General features: G+C 48.2%; 2 protein-coding genes across 3 annotated transcripts in view; one reads left to right on the top strand and one right to left on the bottom strand.

Annotated features, from left to right (window-relative positions):
* The window catches only part of LOC148400019 (uncharacterized), a 298,099-nt gene that overhangs the window by 44,142 nt on the left and 232,899 nt on the right, over positions 1–21,058 (bottom strand). The window lies entirely within an intron of this gene.
* On the top strand, positions 3,166–7,602 carry LOC148400035 (janus kinase and microtubule-interacting protein 3-like). The gene is made up of 9 exons (XM_088371021.1): positions 3,166–3,427; positions 3,529–3,668; positions 3,813–4,123; positions 4,334–4,396; positions 4,484–4,581; positions 4,655–4,888; positions 5,022–5,081; positions 5,138–5,371; positions 5,451–7,602. The coding sequence occupies exons 5-9, from the start codon at positions 4,492–4,494 to the stop codon at positions 5,565–5,567; spliced, it is 735 nt and encodes a 244-aa protein (XP_088227147.1). The 5' UTR covers positions 3,166–3,427; positions 3,529–3,668; positions 3,813–4,123; positions 4,334–4,396; positions 4,484–4,491; the 3' UTR covers positions 5,568–7,602.

Below are 21,058 nucleotides of genomic sequence, written 5' to 3'. Positions count from 1 at the left end.
GGTGCGTGGCTATGTTCCCAATTTCGTTGTATACCTGCAGTGCAATGACACCTAAGGCATTCTATTCTATTCTATTTCACAAGAAGAAAATGTCCGGTTGCTCGCTTCGCTTTTGTCACAGCAAAGGTGTTCTAGTCGATTCAAGAAAAAAATTGGCCGGTTGCTCTCTTTGTTTTTGTCACAATTCTGGCAAATGAGTTTGCCCGCCTGCCTGAGCGCTCCCCGTTTGTACATCCAGACGGATGAGATCAAGCTGAAAGACAGAGCGGTTAGTGTTTTGGATGAAGCCCTGGGGCCGGCCACGTCCACCGCCTTCAGCCGCAGACTCAGGCTGCCGAGCAGCAGATCGCTGCCCTGAGGGATTCCCAAAGGGCGGGCCTAAACTACCCTGGAAGTGGGGTCAACGCCGCTACTAGCAATCCTCTTCATTGCGTAAGCCACCTCATCACACACTTGCAGTACGCATGACTTAGTTCGTTGCTGGAGGAAGGTAGCACAAAAACAGTTTTGAACTTTGAACGAGTGCTTGTGTGTGTGTGTTGCGGGGCGTTTTCAGTCTCAGGAGGATCGGGACACGCGACGGTTTCATCTGAAAATCGCTGAGCTCAGCGCAGTCATCAGGAAACTGGAGGATCGAAACGCCCTGCTTTCTGAAGAGCGCAATGAACTGGTAATTTATTGACGGCACGCTTGAAGGTTTGCGCTACGTTTGATGCGCGCCATCCAGCGATGCACCCATTGCGCTTGCTTATTAGTTGAGCGGCGCGGCGAGTCGGTTGCCTGGTAGATGTCTTTTATTGGGAGCCAAAGCCACGATTCCGTTCAAACCGATGCAAAAGGAATGGATACGTTCTGGCCCGCGTGTTGTGCGTCTTTCACATCCCGCACTTCATGCTTGCAGCTAAAGCGACTGAGAGAAACAGAAAGCCAGTTTCTGCCACTCCTGTACAAAAACAAACGCCTGAGCAGGAAGAATGAAGAACTCTCGCTGGTGCTGTGTCGCCTTGAAAACAAAGTGCGCTTTGTCACCCAGGAGAACGAGGAGATGGCAAGCTTGGTAAGTCGACGCGGACAACGGCGGCGTGCCAACAGAGTCCACTGCATTTGTGTTCCACAGAGAAGGCCTAGTTCGCTCAATGACCTGGACCGCGGTTGCGGCCAGCAGGACGGTGAAATGGAGTTCCTTCAAGTTGTGGAGCAGCGGCACATCATCGACGACTTGTCCAAGGTCTTCAGGCAGGCGACTCGGTGCACGTACGGCAGCGCCGCGCTCGCTCGCTGTCGCCAGGAAACCTTTTCCGTCCAAAGCTTGGCCGGCGGCCGCCATCCAAAAAATTGGCCCCTTAAATTCCGACCTTTCAAGCAGGAGCATTGTGCGCACGCGTTTGAACACGCTTTAGACTTGTTTTGCCGTTTTCAGCAGCTCAAAGCTCCCGTTTTGTCAGCGCCTTTGCCACTCGCTGTGCGCTGAAAACGACGGACTTGCCCGGCTGCTCAGCCCGTCAACCATGAGCCGCGAGCGCGACGTCATTGTCCGTAGGCAGCTAGTGGCAAAATGCACCCTGTTAGAGTTGCGCTCGCTCCAACTTATTTTGCAAGAACCACACGGGAGACAAGTAAGTTCTTTTGGACACCTGCAGGTGGAGAGTCCATCCGTTGTACGAATGAAGTCTGACTCTCGGCTCCTGCACGAGCATTTTAATTACCGTATTTGCCGGTGTACAGGTCGACTCGGTGTATAAGTCGACCCCCTAAAATTCAACGGAAATTTACGATTTTATGATATATCCTTTGTATAAGTCGAGCTCAATTGTTGCATTATATTAAACTTCAAAATTCAATATGCGAAATTTATTGACGAAATAAGTTCAAATTCCGGGAGGCCGTGCGCATGCGGCTGTTTATAAGCACCGCGGAGGAGATCGCGGCCGGCGAGCTCGCGCACGCCGCCCGGCACCAACGGGAGGCCGGAAATAGCTCCAAGCCGAGCGGATCGGAACTTTATAAGCACCGCGGAGGAGATCGCAGCGCCTCATTGGACTTCCAGCGGCCGGCGAGCTCGCGCACCCGCCCGGCACATCCGGGAGGCCGTGCGCACGAGCCAAGTGGCCGAAAATAGCCCCCGCTGAGCGGATCGGCTGTTTATAAGCACCGCGGAGGAGGTCGCGGCGCCTCATTGGACTTCCAGCGGCCGGCGAGCTCGCGCACCCGCCCGGCACATCCGGGAGGCCGTGCGCACGAGCCAAGTGGCCGAAAATAGCCCCCGCCGAGCGGATCGGCTGTTTATAAGCACCGCGGAGGTGGTCGCGGCGCCTCATTGGACTTCCAGCGGCCGGCGAGCTCGCGCACCCGCCCGGCACATCCGGGAGGCCGTGCGCACGAGCCAAGTGGCCGAAAATAGCCCCCGCCGAGCGGATCGGCTGTTTATAAGCACCGCGGAGGTGGTCGCGGCGCCTCATTGGACTTCCAGCGGCCGGCGAGCTCGCGCACCCGCCCGGCACATCCGGGAGTCCGTGCGCACGAGCCAAGTGGCCGAAAATAGCCCCCGCCGAGCGGATCGGCTGTTTATAAGCACCGCGGAGGAGGTCGCGGCGCCTCATTGGACTTCCAGCGGCCGGCGAGCTCGCGCACCCGCCCGGCACATCCGGGAGGCCGTGCGCACGAGCCAAGTGGCCGAAAATAGCCCCCGCCGAGCGGATCGGCTGTTTATAAGCACCGCGGAGGTGGTCGCGGCGCCTCATTCGACTTCCAGCGGGCCGCGCACTCGCGCACGCCGCCCGGTTCCAATTTTCTAAGTGCAACGCACAATGAGATGCATGAGAAACGGCCTTGGTTACCATCACATTTGAAGCGATGAATACGAAGTTAAATTTTATGACTCGGTGTATAAGTCGAGGTCGATTTTTTTCGGTCGATTTTGGATCGAAAAAGGTCGACCAATACACCGGCAAATACGGTAAGAGAAACAGGGTGGGTGTAAGAGTGGATTGAATAGAGGAAGCCCTTGACCTCTAGTCAAAACATAGCAAGGGGTGTTTTACGACTTTGTGTAGGAAGGGATAAGCGATAGGGATAAATAAGGGATAAATAATATTATTTATTACAGGTTGCAGTCAAAGTCAAAGCAACATAATGATACGATAAAGATAATCTGGAAAACCCTGACACACCCTGTAGTTGTCACTTTTGGAAAAGACGAGCGTCCCTCCAATCATCGCCGGTGACGTGTTTTTCAGGCTCTGGAGACAGGAGCTCATGTCAGAAATGTCATTGTGAGTCGCGTTTGTTTCTGCGCCGGAGCCGTTCGTTCCCTTTGCATCCAAAGAATCTCAAAGGCGGATTATTTGTGTCGACAGGAGAGAGATTTGCTGCTACGATACCGACGTCGAGAATCTCTGAGGAGGAACAAAGCGTGAGGTCCTGCAAGGTGAGTCTGTTTGTTTGCGGCTGCTTGGTGTTGCGCAAGATGAAATGGCCTTTTTCTCGCTATCATTCCTCTCGTCGATTCATCGTGAGGTGTCGCTTCAGTTTGTTCAGAGAGATGTTTGCTTCCGCGCCCGCAGGTCATCGAAACATTTTACGGCTACGACGAAGACGTGTTGGTGGACTCGGACGGATCGTCCTTGTCTTTTCGCACCGACAGAACCCCCGACACGGAACCCGAAGAGGTAGCCCGCCATTTCTGCCAGCGTATTGGCACCAAACATTCCTCTTAAGCCTGGAATCGGACTCGTCTTTGCGTCGCGGGTGCTTTGTCGCCGGTCTGACTGATTCTGGTACTAGTGCTGTGTTGCATTGGTGTGTGCATGAAGAGGCGGAGCTTCGCTACCGCCAGCTGACGCAAGAATATCAAGCGCTGCAACGAGCCTACGCTCTGCTAGCCCAGACCAGCGAAGGGGACTACGACGCCGAGAAGGAGATCAAGGTGGCGCCCCTTCCCGCAACCCCCGGCCGGGTCGCAGCCTCCCCGTTCTCACCCAGCCTCGGGTGTTCTCTGGTCTGAAAGGAGGAGGAGGAGCCTCCCTCCTCCTCCTTTCAGACCAGAGAAAAGCTGATGGTAGAAATGGGTCACTATCAAAGCAGAGTAGCAGATCTGGAGTCAGCGCTGAAGCAACAAGGACAGGTAAGCTCATCAATGAGCACACCTTTTTCTTAGACAAAATAGCTACATTCTTCAGTCACTCATTCGTCTGGCATTACTGGACCAACCCCCCCCCCGAACGTGGCTGGGAAAATGCGGAGAAAAGCAAATGTCATTTTCCAGTCAACCAAAGAATTTGTGGATGAAAATGACACAACATTCCAAAGCTGTCCACGCGTTTGTCTCTTCTAGAATGTCAAGTGGGTGGAGGAGAAGCAGCTGCTGCGTCAGAGCAATCAGCAGTTGGCCGAAAAGGTGACGGAAAGAAAGGCGCTGGGCGGAGTCGCTTGGCGTCACACCCGACGGGAAGCCCCGCAGATGAGGTCTGACTGTCTTTTCAAGTCAGGCGGATGGAGGCGGAAGAAGCGCGTCTGAAAGAGCACATCCAGGATATCCGAGACCAAAACGAACTGCTTGAGTTCCGCATCCTGGAGCTGGAGGTGGGAAGACTCGCACAAGCGTGTTGAGGCCAGAGATGTGACGGACGGACGGACGCATGCCTCTGCCTTTCAGGAGAGGGAGTGGCGCTCCCCCGTCTTGAAGTTTCTGCAAGTCCGTTTCCCAGACGGCCTCAGCCCTTTGCAGATCTACTGCGAGGCCGAGGGCGTGAGCGTACGTAAGGCGTCCCTCGCAACCCTAACCTTAACCCGAGGTCCCAGAACACCTTACATTGCTCCTTGCGCCTTTCCCCCGGACATCGTCATCAGTGATCTGATGAAGAAGCTGGACATCCTGGGCTATAACGCCGTAAGTGTATGTCGAACTCCTTATGTTCGCACTCCACGAGACTCGGCGGCTCAAATGTGACTTTTGGAAGGCTTTGCGCTGAAAGAAGCTTGTTGACGCTGTGCCTTTGGGCTCTTCTATGTTCTGCAAGCAGAAGGGCTACCTGGATGAAGAGTTGGACTTCAGGAAGTGTTCCATGGACCAGGCTCATAAGGTAAGCCTCCCTCAAATCTCCCGCCGGACCACTGATGGACGAGGATTGCGGCCCAGAGGATCCTGGAGCTGGAGGCCATGTTGTACGAGGCGCTACCGCAGCGGGACTGCCCCGCCACGGACGGCGAAAAAGCCAGCCACGCTGGCGTGAATGACGTGCTGACGGCGGATCAGAGAGAAGAGCTTAGGAGCGCCGTGGACCAATGGAAGCGAGCCCTGATGTGCGAGTTGAGGGAGCGCGACGCTTGCATCCTCCAAGAGAGAATGGATCTGCTGCACAGCGCGCAACAGGTAAGGGCCCAAAGCCAGCCCGGCACTTACTTGCACGCTTACTGGCTTTTGAATGCCACTTTCCATTTGTCCGTCCTAGAGGAACAAAGAGCTGAAAGAATTCATCGAAGCTCAGAAGAGACAAATCAAACAATTGGAGGAGAAGTTTCTGTTTCTCTTTCTATTCTTCTCCTTGGCCTTCATTCTGTGGCCCTAACACCAGCTGGTGAGTGAGCTCCAGCGGCACCGCACTCGACACCTCCGATACACTGCCAGCCGGTCTCAGACGTTGGCAGACGCTCCGATGCCAACGTATACCCCCCGCCACGGTGACAGAGGCACCGCGTCACACCGGCGCTCATCCAATCAGAAGGCAGGAAAAGCAAATTCACATGCAGGGCACTTTTGAACCAGAAGAGAGCGCCACAAAAAACGGTTGTTGCCCCAAACGCGCACTAAAAAGGGTCAGAATAACAAGAGTCCCACTGGCCAGCCGGGGCCACCCGTCCAGCTTTTTCTTCAGGGGGGAAAAAAATTGGAGTCACCGGTGAGTACATTTTGCATTTAGCTCTGCTTTTCTGCTTCTGTCTTCAAGTGTGTGGCATCCTGCGATCAAAGATTCAGCCAACCCCAAAGCGGTTGACCTCAACGTCCCACCACCATGCCTACCAGAGCAGGTGACGTGATGCTTTGGACATCCTTCCGTCTCAGATGCCCAAAAGTACTCTTTGCCACATCTGCGGCAATACGGTGTCTTTTCAAAGGTGCAAATAAATCCAGCGTGGGCGGAACACGCACGTCTTCGGGTTTTCCCGCTTTGTTTGTGTGACAGCTGTTGTGAAAATTTTATACAAATAAAGTTGTATAGTACAGGTTTGGCCAAGCCGCAACTCCCGAACCGCATGCGGCTCTTTTATGTTCATATCAACATTTGTGTGTGTGCGTGTGTGTGTGTGTGGGGGGGGGTTGTGCGTGTTGGCTTCACTTGAGTTCAATTTGGTATTTTGGTCAAAAGCGCATGTGGTGAAATTCCACAAAGTAGGATGGGCAAACACATTTCTTTAAACTATGAGTGTCAATTGGGCTCTCGAAATGGCAGGGAAAAGATGCACAGCAAAACGAAAAAACGTAGATGAACACAGGACGTTTTAATCAGAGTAGGAAAGTTTCTATTTTTTGTTGAACGTGATGGCAAACCATTCTGCCTGATATGTTAGACCTCAGCGCATTTCAAAGATTCAAATCTTCAGCGCCATGCACTTCAGCTCACTCCATGCTAACATTGATCAGGCGTCGAACCCGCAACATCATGCTTAAGAGGTGGCCATGCTAACCAGTGCGCCATTATGTCAACGCATAATAACTGTAAGTCTACTGATCAAAACAGCGGTTACTATATGACGTCGCTACGTCGTGGTCACGTGACGCAGACAAGACGTCAATGGACGTGGGCAGAGTTAACTTGTTTAAAAGGGAGTGGGCAGAAGAAATATTTAATTAATTTAAATCTATTTTGAGTGCACACCATTATGCCAATGCATAACAACTGTAAATCTACTAAACAAAACAGCGGTTGCTATATGACATCTGCCACGTCGTGGTCACGTGACATACGTGACGTCGATGGGCGTAACTTTCGCCGGAATTCAAATCCGCGGGGAGAGTTAACTTGTTTAAAAGAGAGTGGGCAGAAGAATTATTTAATTTATTTAAATCTATTTGGTGTGTGCGCCATTATGTCAATGCATGTAAGTCTACTAAACAAAACAGCGGTTGCTATATGACGTCTGCCACGTCGTGGTCACGTGACGCGGACGTGACGTCGACGCCTACTTTACATCCCACCGATCACAGGACCCCTCGGCTGCATAACCGTGCCCCCTTCCCAACCAATCGGATTTGCTATACGCGAAAACGACGCCAATGGAAAGAGCTTCCGCCCAAATTTAAATCCGTGGGCGTGGCTCGCAGCAGGAAGTAGGAAAATGGCGGCGATGATGACAAAGACACAGCGGATGGTAACATACGACTAACAAGAGAAATATTTTTATTTTCTGCTTGCAACTGGACCGTCCAGAGCGTACACGGTAAGTACAACTCATCGTTTTTAAAAAGAAGTACTTTTGTTGCCCTGAAAAGCGAGTGAGCGTGGCGTTTGTGGGGGACGTCGAATTTCGACGATTCTTTCTGGTCAACGGTTGTAAATGATTGTGTTGATTAAAAAAGAAAACTTGATGTAACTCTACTTTTAACTGCCGTTTCAGCTAGATTTGGAATTGCATCACATCCAATTTTGCCTAGAGCGTACACGGTAAGTAACACTCGTTGTGTTTAAGGAGATTTACGTTTGTAATAGGAGAAGTGTAGCCGCGTTGCGTTGTACGTGTGAATGTTGGTCCAGGCGAAATGTTAATGTTTAATTTCATTCCTTTAGGTTCCACGGTGTTTGTTGGCTGCAAGTTTTCCACTGCAAGAAGAGGCTCATATCATTGACCAGGAGCGAGCTACAATGGTGAGTAGCCATAACATTTATGTTAAACACTTCCTATTTCATGTCTAACAGTACTTGATTTAACAAATAACCATAAATAAATACAGTGTGGGCACTGAAGTTAACATATGTGATTATACTGCCTAATCTGTCACCGAGTAGATTGTTGCAAAGTAATATAAGATCCAAAGTTGTAATTCAGAATAGTTTTCAAAAGAAGGCCATTAGAATTATATACAAGTCTGATTACCCTGAACAAGCTATTAATTAAATCACAAATTCTTCAATTCAAAGATTTGGTAGATTATCAGACAAATAATGTCTAACAGTAATTGATTTAACACATCACGATAAGTAGATTGAGTGTGGGCACTCTCAAGTTAACATATGTGATTATACTGCCTAATCTGTTACAGAGTATGTTGTTGCCAAGTAATGTAGAATAGATCCAAAGTAGTAATCCAGAATAGTTTTGAAGAGGCCATTAGAATGATAAACAAATCTGATTACCTTGAACATAATAACAAGCTAAGTGTTTAATATGTCCTATGAAGTCAAAATTGGGCACCATCATGTGGTGAAATTTGGAATTGCATCACATCCAATTTTGCCTGGGAACAAACAGATTACATAAATCTTAGTTTTGAATAAGCCACTCCTTCTCAAACAAGTAAACTCTGCCCATTTTGCGCAGTAGATGTTCTGTTAATATCTAGTATTTATACAAAGTCATAATTTAAATTGCTTTCAACCTTCATTCATCGGTTCAACCAACATTACTCGCTCTTATTACCAACTTGTATTGATTTAACTAAGCGTTTAATACTTCCTATCAGGTCTCAAATCGAGATTTGGCAAAATACAATTTCAGCAAATCCAATTTTGCCAGGGAACAAAAATAGATTAAATAAACTAAATAAGTCCTCTTCCCATTAAATAAATCAGAAAAGTCTGTCTTGTAACCAGTCCTCTTCAAACAAGTAAAGTCTGCCCATTTTGTGCCGTAGATTTTGTGTCTATGCCTAGTATTTAAACAAAATCATAATTTAAACGACTTCTTTCCTTCATTCACTTTGGAAATTTGGAATTGCAGCAAATCGAATTTTGCCAGGGAACAAAAATAGATCAATTAAACTAAATAAGTCTTCTTCCCATTAAATAAATTAAAAAAGTCTGTCTTGTAACCAGTCCTTTTCAAACAAGTAAAGTCTGCCCATTTTGTGCCGTCGATTTTGGGTTTATGCCTAGTATTTATACAAAATCATAATTTAAAGGACTTCATTCCTTCATTCACTTTGGAAATTTGGAATTGCAGCACATCAAATTTTGCCTGGGAAGAAAAGTAGATTAAATAAATTTAATAAGTCTCACTACTTCCCATTAAATAAATTAAATACGTCTTACTTGTTTCCACTCCTTTTCAAAACAGTAGTTTAAAACGAGGGCCCTTCACTCAATCTTTAACCTCAACCCCGCACGTTGTGTTGTATCTGTGAATGTTGGTTGTGGCCAAATGATAGTTTTCTTTCATTCGTTTAGGTTCCAAGAAAACTTGATGTAACTCTACTTTTAACTGCCGTTTCAGATAAGCGGGTATTACGTCGCAGTCATGTGCCGCGGATATGACGTAATTGCCGGAACCTCCGCCAAAATTCAAATCTGTTGGCGCGATGGCCGTGAGCCACTGAGCAGCGACGATTATCAACAGAAATATCTTTATTTTCTGCTTGCAACTGGACCGTCTAGAGCGTACACGGTAAGTAACACTCATTGTGTTTAAGGAGATTTACGTTTGTAATAGCAGAAGTGTAGCCGCGTTGCGTTGTACGTGTGAAAATTGGTCGAGGCGAAATGTTAATGTTTCATTTCATTCCTTTAGGTTCCACGGTGTTTGTTGGCTGCAAGTTTTCCACTGCAAGAAGAGGCTCGTATCATTGACCAGGAGCGAGCTACAATGGTGAGTAGCCATAACATTTATGTTAAACACTTCCTATTTCATGTCTAACAGTACTTGATTTAACAAATAACCATAAATAAATACAGTGTGGGCACTGAAGTTAACATATGTGATTATACTGCCTAATCTGTCACCGAGTAGATTGTTGCAAAGTAATATAAGATCCAAAGTTGTAATTCAGAATAGTTTTCAAAAGAAGGCCATTAGAATTATATACAAGTCTGATTACCCTGAACAAGCTATTAATTAAATCACAAATTCTTCAATTCAAAGATTTGGTAGATTATCAGACAAATAATGTCTAACAGTAATTGATTTAACACATCACGATAAGTAGATTGAGTGTGGGCACTCTCAAGTTAACATATATGATTATACTGCCTAATCTGTTACAGAGTATGTTGTTGCCAAGTAATGTAGAATAGATCCAAAGTAGTAATCCAGAATAGTTTTGAAGAGGCCATTAGAATAATAAACAAATCTGATTACCTTGAACATAATAACAAGCTAAGTGTTTAATATGTCCTATGAAGTCAAAATTGGGCACCATCATGTGGTGAAATTTGGAATTGCATCACATCCAATTTTGCCTGGGAACAAACAGATTAAATAAATCTTAGTTTTGAATAAGCCACTCCTTCTCAAACAAGTAAACTCTGCCCATTTCGCGCAGTAGATGTTCTGTTAATATCTAGTATTTATACAAAGTCATAATTTAAATTGCTTTCAACCTTCATTCATCGGTTCAACCAACATTACTCGCTCTTATTACCAACTTGTATTGATTTAACTAAGCGTTTAATACTTCCTATCAGGTCTCAAGGCAAGATTTGGCAAAATACAATTTCAGCAAATCCAATTTTGCCAGGGAACAAAAATAGATTAAATAAACTAAATAAGTCTTCTTCCCACTAAATAAATCAGAAAAGTCTGTCTTGTAACCAGTCCTCTTCAAACAAGTAAAGTCTGCCCATTTTGTGCCGTAGATTTTGTGTCTATGCCTAGTATTTAAACAAAATCATAATTTAAACGACTTCTTTCCTTCATTCACTTTGGAAATTTGGAATTGCAGCAAATCGAATTTTGCCAGGGAACAAAAATAGATCAATTAAACTAAATAAGTCTTCTTCCCATTAAATAAATTAAAAAAGTCTGTCTTGTAACCAGTCCTTTTCAAACAAGTAAAGTCTGCCCATTTTGTGCCGTCGATTTTGTGTTAATGCCTAGTATTTATACAAAATCATAATTTAAAGGACTTCATTCCTTCATTCACTTTGGAAATTTGGAATTGCAGCACATCAAATTTTGCCTGGGAAGAAAAGTAGATTAAATAAATTTAATAAGTCTTACTACTTCCCATTAAATAAATTAAATACGTCTTACTTGTTCCCACTCCTTTTCAAAAAAGTAGTTTAAAACGAGGTCCCTTCACTCAACCTTTAACCCTATTTATTCACCTTCTAGGCTAAGTGTTAAAGGCTAAGTGTTAAAGGCTAAGTGTTAAAGGCTAAGTGTTAGAGGCTAAGTGCCAGAGGCTAGGCGCCAGAGGCGAGTTTTTGTGGGCTGAAGTTTTAGTGGGGTTAGTGTGAATACAATCCAAAAGAATACAACAGAATACAATACAATAGAATATAATACATAGATTAAATTCAATAGCTCTTACTACTTCCCATTAAATAAATTAAATACGTCTTACTTGTTCCCAATCCTTTTCAAAAAAGTAGTTTAAAACGAGGGCCCTTCACTCAACCTTTAACCTCAACCCCGCACGTCACATTGTGTTGTATCTGTGAATGTTGGTTGTGGCCAAATGATAGTTTTCTTTCATTCGTTTAGGTTCCACGGTGTTTGTTGGCTATGTTTTCCACTGTCAGAAGGATGAAAATACAAAGTACAACGCTTGGACGTGGGCGAAGACGTCACCGGTGAGTCCTTCCTTCCTATTTATTTACCTTCTAGATGCTAGAGGCTAAGTGTTAGAGGCTAAGTGTTAGAGGCTAAGTGTTAAAGGCAACACAATACGAACAACACAACACAATACGAACAACTCAACACAATATGAACAACACAATATGAACAACACAACACAATACGAACAACACAACACATTACGAACAACACAACACAATACGAACAACACAACGATACTGCACTGAACAACACGATACCGCACTGAGAAACACGATACCGCACTGAACAACACGATATCGCACTGAACAACACCATGCCGCACTGAACACCATGCCACACTGAACAACACCATCCCGCACTGAACAACACCATGCCGCACTAAATAACACCATGCCGCACTGAACAACACCATGCCTCACTGAACGACACCATGCCGCACTGAAAGACACCATGCCGCACTGAACGACACCATGCCGCACTGAAAGACACCATCCCGCACTGAACACCATGCCGCACTGAACAACACCATCCTGCACTGAACAACACCATCCCGCACTGAACAACACCATGCCGCACTGAACAACATTATGCCGCACTGAACATTATGCCGCACTGAACAACACCATGCCGCACTGAACAACACCATGCCGCACTGAACAACATTATGCCGCACTGAACAACACCATGCCGCACTGAACAACACCATGCCGCACTGAACAACACCATGCCGCACTGAACAACACCATGCCGCACTGAACAACATTATGCCGCACTGAACAACACCATCCTGCACTGAACAACACCATCCTGCACTGAACAACACCATTCCGCATTGAACACCATGCCGCACTGAACAACACCATCCCGCACTGAACAACACCATCCCGCACTGAAAAACACCATGCCGCACTGAACAACATTATGCCGCACTGAACAACATTATGCCGCACTGAACAACACCATGCCGCACTGAACAACACCATGCCGCACTGAACAACACCATGCCGCACTGAACAACATTATAACGCACTGAACAACACCATCCCGCACTGAACAACACCATGCCGCACTAAACAACATTATGCCGCACTGAACAACACCATGCCGCACTGAACAACACCATGCCGCACTGAACAACACGATCCCGCATTGAACACCATCCCGCACTGAACAACACCATGCCGCACTGAACAACACCATGCCGCACTGAACAACACCATGCCGCACTGAACAACACCATGCCGCACTGAACAACACCATTCCGCACTGAACAACACCATGCCGCACTGAACAACATTATGCTGCACTGAACAACACCATGCCGCACTGAACAACACCATGCCGCACTGAAAAACATTATGCCGCACTGAACAACACCATCCCGAACTGAACAACACCATGCCGCATTGAACAACACCATGCCGCACTGAACAACACCATCCTGCACTGAACAACACCATCCCGCACTGAACAACACCATGCCGCACTGAACAACACCATGCCGCACTGAACAACATTAGGCCGCACTGAACAACATTATGCCGCACTGAACAACATTATGCCGCACTGAACAACACCATGCCGCACTGAACAACACCATGCCGCACTGAACAACACCATGCCGCACTGAACAACACCATGCCGCACTGAACAACACCATGCCGCACTGAACAACACCATGCCGCACTGAACAACACGATCCCGCATTGAACAACACCATGCCGCACTGAACAACACCATCCTGAAATGAACAACACCATCCCGCACTGAACAACACCATGCCGCACTGAACAACATTATGCCGCACTGAACAACATTATGCCGCACTGAACAACACCATGCCGCACTGAACAACACCATGCCGCACTGAACAACACCATGCCGCAATGAACAACACCATCCCGCACTGAACAACACCATGCCGCACTGAACAACACCATGCCGCACTGAACAACACCATCCCGCACTGAACAACACCATGCCGCACTGAACAACACCATTCCGCACTGAACAACACCATGCCGCACTGAACAACATTACGCTGCACTGAACAACACCATGCCGCACTGAACAACACCATGCCGCATTGAACAACACCATGCCGCATTGAACAACACCATGCCGCACTGAACAACACCATCCTGCACTGAACACCATGCCGCATTGAACAACACCATGCCGCACTGAACAACACCATCCTGCACTGAACAACACCATCCCGCACTGAACAACACCATCCCGCATTGAACAACACCATCCTGCACTGAACAACACCATGCCGCACTGAACAACACCATGCCGCACTGAACAACACCATTCCGCACTGAACAACACCATGCCCACTGAACAACACCATCCTGCACTGAACAACACCATCCCGCACTGAACAACACCATGCCGCACTGAACAACACCATCCTGCACTGAACAACACCATCCTGCACTGAACAACACCATGCCGCACTGAACAACACCATGCCGCACTGAACAACACCATGCCGCACTGAACAACACCATGCCGCACTGAACAACATTATGCCGCACTGAACAACATTATGTCGCACTGAACAACACCATGCCGCACTGAACAACACCATGCTGCACTGAACAACATTATGCCGCACTGAACAACACCATGCCGCACTGAACAACACCATCCCGCACTGAACAACACCATGCCGCACTGAACAACACCATGCCGCACTGAACAACACCATGCCGCACTGAACAACATTATGCCGCACTGAACAACATTATGTCGCACTGAACAACACCATGCCGCACTGAACAACACCATGCTGCACTGAACAACATTATGCCGCACTGAACAACACCATGCCGCACTGAACAACACCATCCCGCACTGAACAACACCATGCCGCATTGAACAACACCATGCCGCACTGAACAACACCATGCCGCACTGAACAACATTATGCTGCACTGAACAACATTATGCTGCACTGAACAACACCATGCCGCACTGAACAACACCATGCCGCACTGAACAACACCATGCCGCACTGAACAACACCATGCCGCACTGAACAACATTATGCCGCACTGAACAACACCATGCCGCACTGAACAAAACCATGCCGCACTGAACAACACGATCCCGCATTGAACAACACCATCCTGCACTGAACAACACCATGCCGCACTGAACAACACCATGCCGCACTGAACAGCACCATTCCGCACTCAACAACACCATGCCACACTGAACAACACCATCCTGCACTGAACAACACCATCCCGCACTGAACAACACCATGCCGCATTGAACAACACCATGCCGCACTGAATAACACCATCCTGCACTGAACAACACCATGCCGCACTGAACAACACCATGCCGCACTGAACAACACCATGCCGCACTGAACAACATTATGCCGCACTGACGCATTGAACAACACCATGCCGCACTGAAAAACACCATCCTGCACTGAACAACACCATCCCGCACTGAACAACACCATGCCGCATTGAACAACACCATGCCGCACTGAACAACACCATCCTGCACTGAACAACACCATCCTGCACTGAACAACACCACCCCGCACTGAACAACACCATGCCGCACTGAACAACATTATAGCGCACTGGACAACATTATGCCGCACTGAACAACACCATGCCGCACTGAACAACACCATGCCGCACTGAACAACACCATGCCGCACTGAACAACACCATGCCGCACTGAACAACATTATGCCGCACTGAACAACACCATGCCGCACTGAACAACACCATGCCGCACTGAACAACACCATGCCGCACTGAACAACACGATCCCGCACTGAACAACACCATCCTGCACTGAACAACACCATGCCGCACTGAACAACACCATTCCGCACTGAACAGCACCATTCCGCACTCAACACCATGCCGCACTGAACAACACCATCCTGCACTGAACAACACCATCCCGCACTGAACAACACCATGCCGCATTGAACAACACCATGCCGCACTGAATAACACCATCCTGCACTGAACAACACCATGCCGCACTGAACAACACCATGCCGCACTGAACAACACCATGCCGCACTGAACAACATTATGCCGCACTGACGCATTGAACAACACCATGCCGCACTGAACAACACCATCCTGCACTGAACAACACCATCCCGCACTGAACAACACCATGCCGCATTGAACAACACCATGCCGCACTGAACAACACCATCCTGCACTGAACAACACCATGCCGCACTGAACAACATTATGGCGCACTGGACAACATTATGCCGCACTGAACAACACCATGCCGCACTGAACAACACCATGCCGCACTGAACAACACCATGCCGCACTGAACAACACCATGCCGCACTGAACAACATTATGCCGCACTGAACAACACCATGCCGCACTGAACAACACCATGCCGCACTGAACAACACGATCCCGCATTGAACAACACCATCCTGCACTGAACAACACCATGCCGCACTGAACAACACCATGCCGCACTGAACAACACCATTCCGCACTGAACAACACCATGCCGCACTGAACAACACCATCCCGCACTGAACAACACCATCCCGCACTGAACAACACCATGCCGCATTGAACAACACCATGCCGCACTGAACAACACCATCCTGCACTGAACAACACCATGCCGCACTGAACAACACCATGCCGCACTGAACAACACCATGCCGCACTGAACAACATTATGCCGCACTGAACAACATTATGCCGCACTAAACAACATTATGTCGCACTGAACAACACCATGCCGCACTGAACAACACCATGCCGCACTGAACAACATTATGCCGCACTGAACAACACGATCCCGCATTGAACAACACCATCCCGCAGTGAACAACACCATGCCGCATTGAACAACACCATGCCGCACTGAACAACACCATGCTGCACTGAACAACATTATGCTGCACTGAACAACACGATCCTGCATTGAACAACACCATGCAGCACTGAACAACACCATCCTGCACTGAACAACACCATGCCGCACTGAACAACATTATGCCGCACTGAACAACACCATGCCGCACTGAACAACACCATGCCGCACTGAACAACACCATGCCGCACTGAACATTACCATGCCGCAATGAACAACACCATCCCGCACTGAACAACACCATGCCGCATTGAACAACACCATGCCGCACTGAACAACACCATCCCGCACTGAACAACACCACCCCGCACTGAACAACACGATCCCGCATTGAACAACACCATCCCGGACTGAAAAACACCATGCTGCACTGAACAACACCATTCCGCACTGAACAACACCATGCCGCACTGAACAACACCATGCCGCACTGAACAACACCATGCCGCACTGAACAACACCATGCCGCACTGAACAACATTATGCCGCACTGAACAACACCATGCCGCACTGAACAACACCATCCCGCACTGAACAACACCATGCCGCATTGAACACCATGCCGCACTGAACAACACCATCCTGCACTGAACAACACCATCCCGCACTGAACAACACCATGCCGCACTGAACGACATTATGGCGCACTGAACAACATTATGCCGCACTGAACAACACCATGCCGCACTGAACAACACCATGCCGCACTGAACAACACCATGCCGCACTGAACAACATTATGCCGCACTGAACAACATTATGCCGCACTGAACAACACCATGCCGCACTGAACAACACCATGCCTTACTGAACAACACCATGCCGCACTGAACAACACGACGTCGCACTGAACAACACGACGCCGCACAGAACAACACGACGCCACACAGAATAACACAATACCGCACAGAACAACACAATACCGCACAAACAGTTTTAGATAATATTACGTCGCAGTCATGTGACGCGGACATGACGTCAATAGGCGTAACTCACGGCAAAATTATAATCCGTGGGCGTGGCTTGCAACAGGAAGTAGGAAAGCGGCAATTCTGGCAAACAAGACACAGCGGTTAGTAACACGATGACTAACAAGGCAAATATTTTTGTTTTCAGCTTGCAACTTGACCGTCTAGAGCGTACAAGGTAATTACAACTGTTTTTTTTTAGCCCTGAAAAGCGAGGGAGTGTGGCGTTTGGGAGGAATGTCGAACTCGGCGTCTGCTTCCAGCCACAGACGCCAAATTTCGACGATTATTTCGACTGGTCAACGGTTGTAAATTATTGCGTTGACTAAAAACTTTATTTAACTCTACTCTTAACTTTGCCGTTTCAGATATGCGGGTATTACACCGCGGAAATGACGTCAATAGGCTGAACTCTCGCCAAAATTCAAATCTGTGGGCGCAATGGCCTTGAGCGAGACACCGGATACAAACACGACGATTATCAACAGAAATATCTTTATTTTCTGCTTGCAAGTGGACCGTCTAGAGCGTACACGGTAAGTACAACTCATTGTGTTTAAAAAGATTTACGTTTGTGTAGTTTGCGTTGCGTTGTATCTGTGAATGTTGGTTGAGGCTAAATGTTAATGTTTAATTTCATTCCTTTATGTTCCACGGTGTTTGTTGGCTGTATGTTTTCTACTGCAAGAAGAGGCTCGTATCATTGACCAGCAGGAGCTACAATGGTGAGTACCCCTTTCGTCTTCCATTTATGTTAAACACTTCCTATTTCATGTCTAACAGTACTCGATTTAACAAATAACCATAAATAAATACAGTGTGGGCAGTCACGTTAACATATGTGATTATCCTGCCTAATATGTTTATCACAAATATGTCACTAATCACTAATATGTTTATTTGTTTATCACAACACCTTTGGACCTTCAGCAATCGATTATTTCCCTTCATCTACATAGAGACAGAACGATGGTGTCTTAAACATCTCATTCATTTCACCAAATAACTTCACGCAGGTGGATAACGGCCGTCTCGGTCACGCTATGTTGCGTGATGCAGTTTTGAAGAACCAAATGCATTTATTCAATGAATAAGTCAAGCTAGTTCTATGTTTATGATGTTGTAAGTTACGGTACCGATTGAAGTTGAGTTCGAAGCCAGTGGAAAACAGCGCTGCGTTTGTGCTCTCCAGGTACAAATGTTGTGATCTCTGACTGACGACCGGGCGAGACTCGAGTAAGAGATGTCCAAACGAGCTCCGGCAGGGCGGGCCAAGGCGGAGCGAACGGACGCCCTTCAGGCCGCCAATGACGAGCTGAGAACCAAACTGATGGACGTCCAGTTAGAACTTCAGCAGGAGAAGAACAAGGTGAAAACCTCAACAGACAGACACTGCCTGCCTCCCTGCCTGCCTCCCTGCCTGCCTCCCTCCCTCCCTCCCTCCCTCCCAGTTTTCCCGATGTAGATTAGACATGCGTGTGCCATGACTGTGTCAGCCTACATCAACAAATGCACCGAGGACGTCAGCACCACTAAGAATATCATCACCCGGGGCAACCAACGACCCTGGATGACTGAGGAGGTACGTCAAACGCTACGAGCGCGGAACTCTGCCTTCAAGTCTGGCGACAAGGAGACACTGAGGACAGCGAGAGCCAACTTGAACCGTGCCATCAGGATAGCGAAGCGAGACCGCAGTCGAAAATTTCAGGATCGTTTCCACGACGTCAAAAACATCAGGAGTATGTGGCAAGGCATACGGGCGATTACAGACTACAACTCACTCTCCCCCCCCCCGGTGGGTGTAGTTGATGTTGACTTTCAAATTTTCTAAATAACTTCTTTGGGAGGTTCGAGGCACTAAACGGCACTCCAGCAGTTAAAACTGTCCCCCATCAGGAAGAGGAGGTACTCTGCCTTGACTCCGCCGATGTGTTGAAGACCCTGAGGAGAGTCAACCCCTGTAAGGCCCCTGGCCCCGACAACATTCCTGGGCGTGTGTTCAGGGAATGTGCAAGTCATCTGGCTGGGGTCATCACAGACATTTTTAACACCTCGCTGGGCCAAGCCACAGTGCCGGCGTGCTTTAAGACTGCCTCCATCATTCCGGTGCCGAAGAAACCTCAAATCACCTCATTTAATGATTACCGGCCTGTTGCACTGACTCCGGTTATGATGAAGTGCTTCGAAAGGCTGCTTAAAGGTCACATCGTTTCCAGACTCCCCCTATTATTTGACCCGTTCCAGTTTGCCGACCGGCAAAACCGCTCCACTAAGGACGCCATCTCCTCCGTTCTTCACCTGAGCCTGGCTCACCTGGAGGAGAAGAACACCCATGTGCGGAGGCTGTTCCTGGACTTCAGCTCAGCGTTTAACACCATCATCCCACAGCATCTGGTAGGAAAATTGGAACACCTGGGCTTCAACACCCCCCTTCGCAACTGGCTGCTAGACTTCCTCAGCAACAGACCTCAGTCAGTCCGGGTCCGACAGAACACCTCTGATGTCATCACCCTCAGCACAGGCTCCCTTCAGGGCTGCGTCCTGAGCCCCCTGCTGTTCACCCTGATGACACACGACTGCGTCCTCAGGTTCACCACCAATCACATCGTGAAGTCAGCAGACGACACAACGGTGGTGGGGCTCATCAGAGACAACAACGACCTGGACTACAGAGAGGAGGTGGAGCAGCTGGTGGGCTGGTGCAGAGAAAACAGCCTGATCCTGAATGAGGAGAAGATGAAGGAGATCATCGTCGACTTCAGGAAAAAACAGCCTCACCACGCTCCACTGATCATCAACAGCTCAGCTGTGGAGGTGGTCAGCACCACCAAATTCCTGGGGGTCCACATCACAGAAGACCTCACCTGGACTATGAACACTACGGCACTGGTCAAGAGGGCACAGAAGCGCTTGTACTTACAGCGGAGGATGAGGAGAGCCCACCTGCCCCCACCCATCATGAGGACGTTCTACAGGAGCACCATAGAGAGCATTCTGACAAGCTGTCTCTCTGTGTGGTGTGGAGGCTGCACCGCCTCCGATTGGAAGAACGTGAGGAGAGTGGTGAGGACAGCAGAGAGGATCATAGGGGCTCCTCTTCCCTCCATTCAGGACATTTCATCTCAGCGCTGCATGTCCCGTGCCCGTAACATCATCAATGACCCATCACACCCCCACCATGGACTGTTCTCCCTGCTGCCCTCTGGGAAGAGGTTTGCAGCATCCGCTGCAGGTCCACCAGGTTCTGCAACAGCTTTTTCCCTGCTGTCATCAGACTGTTGAACACTAGAACTGTTGAGCTCTAAACTGAACTCTGCATCACACATTCACAGAACTGTACTTTATGACACTACGGACCTCTATCTTGCACTATCTCGCACTACCAACTTTACTGAACTTGTATAAACCCTTTAAATAGAAGTTTAATACATGGTTTAGCATTCCTCTGCACACTCTTGAATACTGTTTTGCCT

The sequence above is a fragment of the Syngnathus floridae genome, chromosome 3 (assembly GCF_059516105.1).
Source record: "Syngnathus floridae isolate MCC-2025c chromosome 3, RoL_Sflo_1.0, whole genome shotgun sequence".
Classification (NCBI taxonomy): Eukaryota; Metazoa; Chordata; class Actinopteri; order Syngnathiformes; family Syngnathidae; genus Syngnathus; species Syngnathus floridae.
Note: the sequence above shows the minus strand (reverse complement) of the source record. Positions and strands in the feature narration are given on the sequence as shown.